The sequence below is a fragment of the Schistocerca gregaria genome, chromosome 3 (genome assembly GCF_023897955.1).
Source record: "Schistocerca gregaria isolate iqSchGreg1 chromosome 3, iqSchGreg1.2, whole genome shotgun sequence".
Classification (NCBI taxonomy): Eukaryota; Metazoa; Arthropoda; class Insecta; order Orthoptera; family Acrididae; genus Schistocerca; species Schistocerca gregaria.
This window is the reverse complement of record NC_064922.1, coordinates 685032408-685047427: the sequence shown is the minus strand read 5'-3', so window position 1 is coordinate 685047427 and position 15020 is coordinate 685032408. Positions and strand designations below refer to the sequence as shown.

Here is a 15020-nt window from a genome sequence, read left to right as displayed (position 1 = left end):
GCAACCCTACATTTTCGTGACCTCCACTGCGAGCAGTCATGTACTGTGGCTACTTTCCCAGCAAGTCTTCTTGCGGTATAGGAGAAGGAACATCCAGCTTCCCGTAGCCCTATTACGCGACCTCTTGATAATGGTGTCTTTATCGACTTAAAGACATTCTTGGCTAACATCAGATCACCACGTCCAGTCTCATAGGTTACTAAAGCTTACGACCGATACAGAGTTTATTTGAAGCAAAGCTGATTTGCATCCTCATAGTTGCGCTACTACCGATTCCCACAAAGTAACTGGCGCGTTATCTGAGTAGATGACCTAATGCAGTCATTCACATTTCACCAATGGCGTTTGTGATCTGGTGTTCTGATATAGTAGACGGTGAATAGATGCTTGAGTAGTAGGGAGATGGCGGCATGAGTGCAATTTTGACAACAAATTGATATGCATATTAATTAGATTGATCAATTAATTACCCTCAACGCCCACCCCCACCCTTTATGATCCGTTAAATGGAGGTTCCAGTTATATCAAACACCCTGATGATATTAAGAACAACTCGGTTTGTATTAACATTCAAAATGAACAGGATAATGCTTGTTTTGCATGGTCAATCCTGGCTTCCGAAAGAAATTACACAAAAGATCCACAGCGAAAATCTCGACATGGAATAGGTCTTAACAATTGTGAATGTTGTAACTTTGGTGGTATCAAGTTCCCCGTACAGATCCAGGATATAACAAAATTTGAGGCTCAAAATCCCAGAACATCGGTTCACATTTATGGCCTGAAGAACAAGAGAAAGCAAGCGAGATGAGCAGGACAACTGTACAGCAGTTGGACCATTCCATTTTTCAAAATATGCAGGTGAGCATGATGTTCATGTGATGTTCATGTGAACGTACTACTCTTCTCTGAAGGTGATAATCAGTTTTATATATGGATCAAAGACATGTCCCATCTCCTTTACAGCCAATTGTCGGTATATGAACATAAAAACACATTTATTTCAGGTGTCTATACAGGGTGTTACAAAAAGGTACGGCCAAACTTTCAGGAAACATTCCTCACACACAAAGAAAGAAAATATGTTATGTGGACATGTGTCCGGAAACGCTTACTTTCCATGTTAGAGCTCATTTTATTACTTCTCTTCAAATCACATAAATCATGGAATGGAAATACACAGCAACAGAACGTACCAGCGTGACTTCAAACGCTTTGTTACAGGAAATGTTCAAAATGTCCTCCGTTAGCGAGGATACATGCATCCACCCTCCGTCGCATGGAATCCAAGATGCGCTGATGCAGCCCTGGAGAATGGCGTATTGTATCACAGCCGTCCACCATACGAGCACGAAGAGTCTCTACATTTGGTACCTGGGTTGCGTAGACAAGAGCTTTCGAATGCCCCATAAATGAAAGTCAAGATGGTTGAGGTCAGGAGAGCGTGGAGGCCATGGAATTGGTCCGCCTCTACCAATCCATCGGACACCGAATCTGTTGTTGAGAAGCGTACTAACAGTTCGACTGAAATGTGCAGGAGCTCCATCGTGTATGAACGATATGTTGTGTCGTACTTGTAAAGGCACATGTTCTAGCAGCACAGGTAGAGTATCCCGTGTCAAATCATGGCGGTGAATGGAGGAAGTACAGTACGCTGACGAAACTAAAATGAGCCCTAACATGGAAATTAAACGTTTCCGGACACATGTCCACATAACATCTTTTCTTTATTTGTGTGTGAGGAATGTTTCCTGAAAGTTTGGCCTGAGAGTGTTGAGTAGTATATTTTTTCTCCAAAAGAATTTCACCAAAAATTACACTCCACTTCCCTGACACACTATGTTTTACGCAGGTGCCATTCCAGAAACTCGTTGAAACAGTACCTTGGGAGGATATGCACATCACCCAATAAGCATAATCCGATGAGGAAAAGTTTCGGCTTGTGACTAGGAAAGGAGTTTTCCCTTATAAGTATCCGTATAGTAAGGCAAACCTCGACCAAACCATGCTACATGACATATCTACATTTATCAGTACTCCCACAGATGGTGACATAATTAGTGCAGATTATGAGGATGCCATGAGTGTCTGGTCGGAATTCAACATTCCCAATTTGGCTGAATATGTAAGACTATACATGGACACCAATGCGCCCTAGGTTTTGGAAAGTTCAGTAGTGTAATCATGGCTACATACTCTATGGACCACGCCTTTTGTTACACAGCATCTAGGTTGTACTGGACATGACGCTCAAGAAAACAGAGGGCAGCATCGAACTATTGACTGGTGCTGATATGCTTCTTTTCTTTGAGCGCAGGATCTGTGGAGGACTTTGCCAGTATGTCCATAGGCACGCCAAGGCAAATAATCAACGTAAGGGTGTGGGGTGTAATACATCTCATGGTCTAAGTTATATTCTGTATTTGGATGTGAATAATTTACACAGGCACGCCATGATGCAGCCACTGCTTATTGGTGGGTTTCAATGGGTGCCCAAAAATGAATTAGAGGGATTAGATGGAAAAATAATTGGTCTGGTGGCTGATTCTGATGTAGGGTATTTGGTGGAGGCAGACCTCATATACCCATATAGTACACATGGAATGACAAGTGACTTCCTGTTATGTCCAGATCAACGAGTTCCATGAGGAAGCACTATTCTAAACTGATGACCACTGTTGGACATGAGCAGAGGTACTTAATTCATTATCCTAATCTCTAGCAGTGCCTCAGCTTAGGGATGGAGCTAGGTAGATTCACTTGGGCTATGTACTTCAATCAGTCTCCATGGTTGAAGGAGTATATTAAATTAAAAACCGAAAAGAGGCCATTCGTGTCTAGTGATTTCGAAAAAGAATTTTATAAATTGATGAATAATTCCATTTTAGGTAAAACCATGCAGTATGAATGCGATATTTTGATTAGGCCCTAATGGAATGGGCCATGGGATGTAAGAAAGTGCATCACCAGACCAAATTTCAAGCGGGTCATTATTTTATATGAGATCTTTGTTGCTCTGGAGACGTCGAAGATTTCAGTAGAGCTTATGAAACCAGTCTATTTGGGTATGTGTACACCGGACATCTCAAAACTCCACATTTACCACTTCCACTATGAGTTTGCTAAAACTCATTTCGTGGAACCAAAGTTACTTTATATGGATACAGATAGCTTCACATATTGGGTGAAGAACTGCGATTCATATGAAGTAATTAGGTAACACGGTAATGAATTCGACACACTGGGATACGAAGCTGATAATCCTTAAGGTGTTGTTCCTCAGACTAAGAAGATTATAATCTTAATAAAAAATGAGGCGGATAGATTGCCAATTGTGGAGGTTGTTCTAAGATCCAAAATGTATGCATATCGTACAATAGATGGAGCAACCCAGTGGTGGGCTAGGGGCGTGCGACATGTGGCATCACGTGTCCTCATGGTCAAAGACTACTTGTAGTGCCTGTAAGGTGATGATCGTGGCGCTCCACTGCAACCTCTGCGTTTGGTACAGAAAACTGGTATTTGATCGCAAGGACACAAGGTGTACAATGTCCTGCAAGCTTAAGTCGGACTGTCACCTCATGACGAGAAAACAGCCATTTGACATGATGTTGTTGAAACCCTCATGTACTCACACTATTTACTTGAAGCGCCAGAGGGGGTGGGGGCCTCCAACGATGTGAATGAGAGAGAGAGTGAGTGACTGGCTGAGTGAGAGTTTGTGCGAATAGTTTGGCTTTTTAATCATAGTGTAAATATTATATGTATGCGATATATGTTGTGGCTGCATGTGTGAGTGGTTGTATGTCTGTGTCTTGTGACTGCGTTCGAGTGTGGATGTCTGTGTAAATCTGTATGCCTGTGTGTAAATATATTGTTTATTTTTTACTGAACAAATAGAATACTATAGTTGAATAAACATATAAGCATCATGCGCTGGAAAAAATATAAAAATTATAAAAAGGTTAAAAATGTAATATATACGCAAAAGATTAAAAATTAGACTAGAATCACAAAAAAAAATTTAAAAAATCATAAGTGAAGTAAAAATATAGTTGATCATATTTCTCTCTTTTGCACTTTATGTGCGTGTGCAATTGTGAGAGTGCATGTGTAAATAGATTACTTTTTAAGTTTCACCTTCTGCTAACTGTCCAAGCATACTAGTTTTAATTGTGAATTCCACCCAGTTCATTTTAGTGCAGCTGTTTGGGATGAGCTTTTTACAGCCATCCGCTTCATTGTGTTATTGAATTACACTAGCTGCTTGAGGTGGAAAGTGTTTAGAGTCGTTAGCTCAACGTATAAATTAGGTCTTTTGTTTGGTTGAAATTTCACTAGTAATAGTAATAGTAATAGTGTAAGAGAAGCTGTACCTCTGCAATAACTGTAATCAGTCCTGCAATGTATTTAGGAACTCTTGGAAATTCCGTCTATACCTGCCATCCTTCAGAGTTCTTGTTTTATCAATAACGAGAAACCCATACTGTGAGTGATTCCAGCAATCTGCACATATCTTTGCAAAATCATTGAACGAAATATCGGTTCCTACATGAGCCTGGCAAATGTGTTTTAAATTCAGATCGCTCTGTTTGAATGCTATAATTAAGTTTGCATTATCCTTCACCAGCTGTTTTGGGATTCTGGAATATGTCTGACTCTGGTAAAATACATCAGCAGCCACGTGGCGACCAAAACAGAAGTATCGTCTAATTTGATCTTGGTATTCTACGGCAACATCGTCAAATATGAACACTGTGTTTGGCTTTACATTCTCCGGTGGAGTGATATCACTGCTCTCACTGAATGTTGTTTATGTCACACCATCTACACCATGCAGTATCTCCTGTAATATTTGGTATTTGAGCTGAAAGAGTCTTTTTGAAGATACACTTACATGCTCCAAGCGGACTCCATCCGGATGTGTTAGCACTGACATAAGAACATTTGTCTTGCCTCAGTTGGATAGACCTATGATTATTGCCATTCTTTTTCTGCTCTTCTTACACGCTGTCACAGCTCCAGTCGCTTACAACAAAATCTTGATGTTTCAGCCGGCCAACCATGATGCCTACTACGTCAAGTACCGGCGTGCAATGGGTTTTCGCAGAAAATAATGAATACTATGCGCTGTAGTGATATCGACTACGACAGGCGTGAAATGGACTTTTACAGAGAATTTAGTCAAATGACATAATTTGCTGTTGCATGTTTGCAATGAAAATACTGGTAGCAAGAGCTTTAGTGCTTGCAATATAATGAGAGGTAAGAAATAAAACAAATACATGGTTATGTACATTTTTATTCAGTAATTATACACTGGATGCACTTCATCAACAGGATCTTTCTTTATCTTAACACCAGTACAGAATATAGAAAAGAAAGCCTTCTTGTAAGCACAGAATTTAGCGTGTATTTCCCTCAAACTTAGTGTAAATACATTAGTTTTTCGTTGGCACCATATTGATACACTGCTCAAAGTCGTCTACGAGCACACCCTTCGTATGGAAATACTCTGCAATCTCGTATACACAGCTTTAACACAAGGCAACCATCTGCTCAGTCGTTCCAAAACAATGGGTAGCACCATCTGTAGACTACACAAGATTGTAACGGTGGAGTTCTGTAAATAAATGGATGTGTCACCGATTTCACACGGAAGGCAGAGCTATCGTACACCATTGTAAAGCATAGAGTTAGAGCAGCACAGTAAATGACGGGAGGAGGAGGCTCGAACAGTCAACTGGTGCTTGATGTAGGCTTTTGCACGACACAGTTCATCCCATCCCACCTCCGTAAACTGCTCTTCAATACTTTTACCTGAATTTTAGATCTCTATCACAATGTGTCAGTCTCTGTGTGCGTTTGCTTCTATACCAATAAGTAAACGCTTTGAACCACTAGCAGCCAAATTACACAGTGAAGTGAACAGCAGTGGTGCACAGGGCTTAATTGGTATCTTCTCATAACTACAGCCTCACTTTGTTCATTCAGTTTTTTTTGTCATCAGTCTTCTGATTGGTTTGATGTGGCTCGTCACGAATTCCGCTCTTGTGCTAAGCTCTTCATCTCACAGTAGCACTTGCAACATATGTCCACAATTATTTGCTTTATGTATCCCAATCTCTGTCTTCCTCTACAGTTTTTGCCCTTTACAGTTCCTTCTAGTACCATGGAAGTCATTCCCTCATGTCTTAACAGATGTCCTATCATCCTGTTCCTTCTCCTTATCAGAGTTGTCCACATGTTCCTTTCCAATCCGATTCTGCGCAGAACCTCCTCATTCCTTACCTTATCAGTTCCCCTAATTTTCAACATTCGTCTGTAGCACCACATCTCAAATGCTTCGATTCTCTTCTGTTCCAGTTTTCCCACAGTCCATGTTTCACTACCATAAAATGCAGTACTCGAGACGTACATTCTCAGAAATTTATTCCTCAAATTAAGGCCGACGTTTGATATTAGTAGACTTCTCTTGGCCAGGAATGCTCCTTTTGCAATTGCTAGTCTGCTTTTGTGTCCTCCTTTGTCCCGTCCATCATTAGTTATTTTTTGCCCAAGTAGCAGAATTACTTAACTTCATCTACTTTGTGACCATCAATCCTGATGTTAAGTTTCTCACTGTTCTCAGTTCTACTGCTTCTCATTACCTTCGTCTTTCTTCGATTTACTCTCAATCCATACTCTGTACTCATTAGACTGTTCATTCCGTTCAGCAGATCATATAATTCTTCTTCACTTTCACTCAAGACAGTAATGTCACCTTGAACTTAAATTCCACTCCTGAACCTTTCTTTTATTTTCATTATTGATTCCTCGATATACAAATCGAACAGTAGTAGCGAAAGGTTACATCCTTGTCTTACACCCTTTTTAATACGAGTACTTCGGTCTTGGTCGTCCACTCTTATTATTCCTTCTTGGCTGTTGTATGTATTGTACATGATCCGTCTCTCCCTATAACTTACCCCTAAAGTTTCAGAATTTCGAACATCTTGCACCATTTTACATTGTCGAACGCTTTTTCCAGGTCGACAAATCCTATGAACGTGTCTTGATTTTTCTTTAGTCTTGCTTCCATTGTTAATCGCAACGTCAGAATTGCCTCTCTCGTGCCTTTACTTTTTCTAAAGCCAAACTGATCCTCACCTAGCACATTCTCAATTTTCTTTTCCATTCTTCTGTATATTATTCTTGTAAGCAGCTTCGGTGCATGAGCTGTTAAGCTGATTCTGCGACAATTCTCGCACTTGTCAGCTCTTGCCGTCATCGGAATTGTATGGATGATGCTTTTCCGAAAGTCAGGTGGTATGTCGCCAGACTCATATATTCTACACACCAACGTGAATAGTCGTGTTGTTGCCACTTCCCCTAATGATTTTAGAAATTCTGATGGAATGTTATGTATCTCTTCTGCCTTATTTGACCGTAAGTCCTCTAAAGCTCTTTTAAATTCCGATTCTAATACTGGATCCCCTATCTCTTCTAAATATACTCCTGTTTCTTCTTCTATCACATCAGACAAATCTTCACCCTCATAGAGGCTTTCAGTGTATTCTTTCCACCTATCCGCTCTCTCCTCTGCATTTAAGAGTGGAATTCTCTCTACACTCTTAATGTTATTATTCTTGCTTTTAATGTCACCGAAGGTTGTTTTGATTTTCCTGTATGCTGAATCTGTCCTTCCCATAATCATTTCTTTTTCGATGTCTTCACATTTGTCCTACAGCCATTTCATCTTAGCTTCCCTGCACTTCCTATTTCTTTCATTCCTCGGCGCCTTGTATTTCTCTATTCCTGAGTTTCCCGGAACATTTATTTACTTCCTCCTTTCATCGATCAATTGAAGTATTTCTTCTATTACCCATGGTTTCTTCGCAGTTACCTTCGTTGTACCTGTGTTTTCCTTCCCAACTTCTGTCGTGGTCCTTTTTAGAGATGTCCATTCCTCCTCAACTGTACTGCCTACTGAGCTATTCCTTATTGCTGTATCTATAGCCCTAGAGAACTTCAACCGTATCTCGTCATTCCTTAGTACTTCAGTATCCCACTTCTTTGCGTATTGATTCTTCCTGACTAATGTCTTAAACTTCAGCCTACTCTTCATCACTACAATATTCTGATCTATGTCTGCTACTGGATACACCTTACAATCCAGTATCTGATTTAAGAATCTCTATTTGACCATGATGTAATGTAATTGAAATCTTCCCGTATCACCCGGCCTTTTCCTGTTGTGATTCTTGAACAGAATATTCGCTGTTACCAGCTGAAACTAATTACAGAACTCAATTCGTCTTTCTCCACTCTCATTCCTTGTCCCAATCCTATATTCTCCTGTAACCTTTTCTTCTACTCCTTCCCCTACAACTACATTCCAGGCTCCCATGGCTATTAGATTTTCATCCCCCTCCACATACTCTATTACCCTTTCAATATCCTCATACACTTTCTCTACCTCTTCATCTTCAGCTTTCGACGTTGGCATGTACACCTGACCTATTGTTGTCGTTGTTGGTTTACTGTTGATTCTGTCAAGAACAGCCCTGTGACTGAACTGTTCACAGTAGCACACTCTGTGCCCTACCTTCCTATTCATAACGAATCCTATTCCCATTACACAATTTTCTGCTGCTGTTAATATTACCTGCACTCATCTGACCAGAAATCATTGTCTTCTTTCCACTTCACTTCACTGATCCCTACTACATCTAGATTGAGCATTTGCATTTCCCTTTTCAGATTTTCTCGTTACCCTACCACTATCAAGCTTCTGACATTCCACGCCCCGACTCATAGAACGTTATCCTTTCGTTGATTATTCAATAATTTTTTTCATGATAACCTCCCCATTGCCAGTCCCCTCTCAGAGATCCGAATAAGGGACTATTCCGGAATCTTTTGCCAATGGAGAGATCATCAATACACTTCTTCAAGTACAGGTCATATGTCCTGTGGATACACGTTATGTGATTTTAATGCAGTGGTTTCCATTGCCTTCTGAATCCTCATGTCGTTGATCTTCGCTGATTCTTCCACCTTTAGGGGCACTTTCCCACCCCTAGGACGAAAGAGTGCCCTGAACCTCTTTCCGCTCCTCCGCCCTCTTTGACAAAGCCGTTGGCAGAATGAGGGTCACTTCTTATGCCGGAAGTTTTCGGCCGCCAATGCTGACTATTAATCAAAATTTAAGCAGCGGGGGGATTCTAACCCAGGACCGACGACGTTTTTGATTATAAATCGAAAACGCTACACCGAGACCACGGGTGCATAGCAGTATCGTTGGAATATTCTGTTATGGAACATATGATGGTGTCCAGTACGGACCTGTGTCACGCAGGTTACAACCCCTACTGCATTTCAACGAGTCACGGGCAGGCTGGGTGTCTTCAACAGACAATAAGAGCTCCCTACTCCATCAAGCTGACCAGGTGCGCAACAGGATCCCACGTTGCTGCCACTGCTACGAGTCCTGACGGGCTGGGACACATTACTGCTGCAGACCCCGACGAGCTGAATGACGTCGCATCCACTGAGGTGCAAAGAAAAAAACCTTTACAAGCGATAAGAACAGCACAAGACTTCATTTTTCTCACACAACAGTAAACCCAGATATTAAGCAAAGGCTACTTACTTCTCCATGGCTTCTTCCTATTCTGCTGCTGCGACCGGGCATTGCTGATGTGGGCTGAGTTTCATGCTGACCACAAATGAGGCTGCAGAGCTGCTGGGCCCTCCTTATATCCCCGATGTGATCAGACGCTGCGTTCCTATTGGTTACTGCCAATTTAAAGCGCCTCTGGTGGTGTAATTCTGAACTAGAGCAGTTGCCTGGTCCTCTGGATCTGAGGCAGATGTCTCTTGTGAGGTGGAAAACAGACTGAGAATTTCAAAAATGGCTGGCTGTTACAGCAACAGCATTGATCTGTCTGACTTGCAGAATGCACCTTGAGACCATTCTACTGCATAGCTATTATCTGCTGGACAGTATTCCTCTTCTTCTTGAGGCACACATCCAATGTAACTCCTTTCCATTCTGCATTTAGGAGGCTATAGACACAGTCCTCGACTGTATGCTTTCAGGTAACATCGGTGTTAAACACCTCCTGGCCAGACACCAACAGCTCTTTGATAGAACACAGCGAGGATGGGTTGTTTGAGGGGGAACTGGATGGAGATGAGCAGTTGAAGCTCTTCAATAGTACATATTATGTGTGCCAATATGCTTCCACTGAAGCAAATTCATACCACCTCCCTGCCTCTTCCATATTGGAAGAGTGAATGCTTCATGTGGAATATCTTGGCAGTCTGTGCATGCACATGAGCATGTATCAGTCGCGACATGCTTTTTGGCTCAATCCCTCTGCATTGTCACAATCTATTGTTCTTTCTCCTAAACTCTTCTGTTATCATAGTCTTCCATTCCCCATGTAGTGGACTGTGGCTACAGTCCTCCTTCGAATGTTTACACATAATACAATTATTGAAAGTTGCTCTATCCTTAACACTCATTTCATTGATCACATTCATCTCATTGATAGAACACATCGCAATGCTTGTACAACGACAGCTCAACATAGACTGAACTTCTCCCAACAATTCTGGTCACGTGAGCTGAGAAAAAAATTCCCATTCAAATTTGAATATACCGCCAATTTATGTGGGAGGGGATGGGGATGGGACGTCAGCACAGCTCTGGGACAATGAAATTCCGAGTAAAATTTGAAGTTTCTGCCAAAATTCGAAATTCTCGCCGATAGGGTAGATGGGTGAGGAGAAGGGGAGGCGGGTGGGGAGGGAGTAGGACTCACGAGCAGGAGGAGGAAAACGCATGACGTAATCTGGGGGTGGGTGTAATTAATTGATCAATTTAATTAACTTGTATATCCATTTGATATCACAATTGCGCTCACACCACCATCTCCCTGCTTCTTGCTTGTGCCCGTAGTGATTATGTTTCTCATTAATCTAGTTCAATAAGAGCGATTAAATCTAGACTCAGGTTCATAGAATGAACCACAGTTCACTCATTCATCAAATGCTGCAGGGTCCTCAGCTCCTGCGCTGCTAGTCCTCCTGAGCTTTATTTGACTGATAAAATCTTTTCGGATTATCAGCCAAGTCCTGGTACCGTCTTCCCACGAGGTTCAGGCGAAGTTGATGAGAGAAAACTGGTCGAAATTTGCGACAAGACGATTCCAGGATTCGGCTGATAACACGAGATGATTTTATCAGTGACATTCGCGGTGAAAGCCTGCATTTTAATGCATTTCATATGTTTGGTAAACTATGGATGAGGCTGACAAAACAGTTTTAAATTACGCCCAAATTGAGAATTTCAGATCCCGCCAAATTATTCAGTAGTTATCTGTGAGTCATCCCCATTTCACAATAGGTAGTTTGGGTAGTTGTCAAGTTGTCAAAGAAATACAATGCTTGCTAGACTACTCGGCTAGGATAGACAAGAGGATAAAAGTAGAATTAGGCGTAGCTGCCATTGAGGAAGATTCGTTACAATGGTAGAGTTCACTGGCCTTGAAAACCGTAAGTATTAGAAACGCACCATTTGAGAGTCACCGGAAGCTCCGCCAACGACAGGCCTGGTATCATCCATGCCCTCTGCTGCTGTGGTGGCGAATTTCGCGCTGTCTTTGTCTCCGCCATAGCTGTCAAAGTGTTTCCATCTTTTAAATTCGGAAATGATGGATGAACTGGAGGCAGTCAGCATAGTGTTCACGGTGCAGCTAAGCAAGCTCCCGCTACTCACGCTGACGTCCGCCACGAAAGACACCTGCAGAAAAAGTCGTTTGAATCAGTCGTCTGAATAATAATATTATCAGATTTATGATTGCAGTTACATAATAACTGCACTATAACACAGACGAAAAGCGCACATTTAATGCAAAACAACGGTAAAGTAGTATAGGTGAAGAGTGCTTGTTGGTACGCTGGTCTGCGTTGGTGATCATGAAGATGATAATATTCACTTGGAAAGAGAAACGTATTCCAAAATATGCTCAAAATGAAGAAACTCTTGTGAATACACACACTCTCTCTCTCTCTCTCTCACACACACACACACACACACACACACACACACACACACACACACACACATTTACCAGTATCTGGTTTCATCAACCTCATTCTTCCTACAGAATTTACCCGGTCATTTTCTTATTTATTTGTAATTTTGATTCGTTAATTTACGTATTTAGCAAAAAATGGTTAAGGATTCGCTCTGTGTTAATTTTTTTTGCTTTAAGGTAATGATGCGTTACTGATCGCTTAGACTTCGAAATGAGAAGTCACCAAATAACTAGGTTTTGCACTGATACACCAACAAGAGGCAATAAAACCGCCCGGGGTGTTCATAGGATTATACTTTAATTCGGCTACATATTGAGTATCGATAGTTATACAGCAACGGTTGGTTAAGCAGGATATAGCTACAAAAATAATCTTTCTCTCTTCATAATGTTTTCTAAATTATCATTGTTATCGTGTTTCGCACGCGATGGATGTAATTTTGAATCAGTCCCAGTAGGTCGGCAGCGTACTTGCGAAACTGACACCTTTACGTGTGTGTGTTTCCACGAAACTGGAATGAAATTGAATTTATCTCAAGATCATGTTCAGTTCAATCAGTCACGTCGCATTTGCAGCAAATTTGCAGTTTGAGTGTGAAAAAATTATTATGTTTTGTCACATACTCTCGTATTCTGTGTCACAGTGTAACTTTAACTGGTTTTTGAAGAAGGAGCAATTCCAATAATAAGCAATACCTTTGTGATTCGATAACAATAACTCTAAATTAATTCCTTTGTTGTCCGCATATGCTACTGGAATAATATATCATTAGGCAACTAGAGAAACGGATGTGGAAAAGCGTGGGGAAGGGTGAAACCCGGTGTCGGCACAAAACCTATTCCTAATATCACCAAGGAGGCCGCCGTGCTTAACTTCCTATCCGAAGGACGGATAACCGTCAATAGTCACATGCCCTCACTCCACAAGGCACCGAAAAGAGTTTTGGAATTTAATGCAGAATACTGGCGCAAATTCTGATGATCAAACACCGAACACGACTACCTATCCTCACCTTTCCTCCCCTTGTCAGCCAAATATTAGTTCTTGAAACAAAGACCTTGGAGTCGAGCGCCACGCCACAAGCGTGTGGTAGCAGCTTTGACTCTAGGGACGAGTACAGCGAGGGTTTATAAGAGATCTTTGAACAATTAAATTATGGTGAGAACTTGGTGTCGCTGCAATCCTTCCTCACTTGAAGTTTCAAAAAATGTTCAAATGTGTGTGAAATCTTATGGGACTTAACTGCTAAGGTCATCAGTCCCTAAGCGTACACACTACTTAACCTAAATTATCCTAAGAACAAACACACACACACCCATGTCCGAGGGAGGACTCGAACCTCCGCCGGGACCAGCCGAGCAGTCCATGACTGCAGCGCCAAAGACCACTCGGTTAATCCCGCGCGGCCTTAAAGTTTCAATATTAATTATAATACTGCATAGATCAGTGACAAGAATGATTGCTGTGGACTTACCTTCGGTCTGATGTCTTCCTGGACTGGTTTTAGTTGCTCACTAACAGCATCGACCTGCGGAGCTGCGATGGATTCTTCTGACGGCTTAGGAGCTGCCTGCAGCTGTTGAGTCAGCCGCTGTAAACCTCGCAGCCACAGCATTGATGCCTGCGTGCAGCTGCTCTTCGACTCTACCAGCATGCTGTTGCTGCATTCGAAGAAACATCAGTCACTATTGCTGCTGTGATCGGGAGTCGACTGATTACAAGCTGAAGTACAACACAGATTACTGAGTGGCTGGAATTAAACTTTCTCCACTTGAGGAGCCACTGTAGACGAAAAAGTATTTACCGTACGCATACTAAAATTTATAGGAATAATGTTCGGACTGTACGCTGCAGGATTTGCAATGTGTGTTGTTAGTAGTGGATGACTTGGGTTTAGGCGTCGGTACTGGTACTGCTTTACTCGTAAAGATGTTTTATCAAAACAATAGCAGTAGTGCTGCTGCTCTCGGAGAGTAGTGACGCATTAAAGGAACATGGAGAGGTCCTCCTTCCACATCGCTGTTGAAGAACAGTTCGGAAGTTCGAATTAACTTGCGATTTGTCACTTGGCTGTGAATGCTGGACACACTTGCAACCTTCAGGCAGTGTATGAGCTGTGTCACGGCAGCTGAACGTTCCATCGTCCATCGTCCGAAAAGTGTTGCAAACGACTGTGAAACGGTATCCCTACTGCGGGGACAGGCTGTCATGGATGCAGATGGTCGTCACATAGAGCAACGTTTGCAATTGGAGGGTAAGCATGGTACGCAATTAACAAATGTTACATCCTCATGTGGAAATTGAAATGTGTTTCTTTCGATGGTTTACCCATTATTTTCTCCTCTGGATGGCCTTACAAATGTTTCCACAACTTTCCATTGCCCTGCGATCACTCGTTTTACAAGGGCGCTCTCTCAAGTTAATTGTAGCACACCTGTAACTGATTTTAAGCCTTCGAGTTGACGATTCCGTTTTTGCAAGGTAATATTTCGACAGTTAACCTAGCTGTCTTCTTGCGGTGTTATGAGTGATGGTCCTGTCGTAAGTTCGCTTCCAGTACTTCTACCAGATAGCGATTTATTGTTGATGTCGCTCTCCTTTTTATAGAACAGTCGAATCCCTGTGTCCACTAATCGTAAATTATAAAAAAAAAGCACTGAATGTCCCAGGTAAGAGTGGCGGGACGTCGGCTGTAAGAGGAAAAGCGAATTTCTGCTTATTTTGGACGGATGAGAGAAGAACTCTCGTGGTATATAGCGCTTTGAAAAATGAATACGTTCGTTCACACCTACGAGCCGAAAGTACATGTTGATTTTCGATGTCCGCTAACTCATCACACTAACCAGAACTTGAAAATGGATCACAATACGGAATTGTTGTCGATAGAGAAGGGCAGCACGAATGGTCAAGGGTTTGTCTGAAACGCGGGA

General features: G+C 41.8%; 1 protein-coding gene across 1 annotated transcript in view; it reads right to left on the bottom strand.

Annotated features, from left to right (window-relative positions):
• Nucleotides 1-15020, bottom strand: part of LOC126355559 (microtubule-associated protein 1B-like) — a 59199-nt gene that overhangs the window by 29977 nt on the left and 14202 nt on the right. The window contains exons 3-4 of the mRNA XM_050005919.1: nt 13565-13751; nt 11564-11791 (exon numbers count right to left, since the gene is read on the bottom strand). Coding sequence (XP_049861876.1) covers nt 11564-11791; nt 13565-13751 — 415 coding nt within the window. The remainder of the gene's footprint in view (nt 1-11563; nt 11792-13564; nt 13752-15020) is intronic.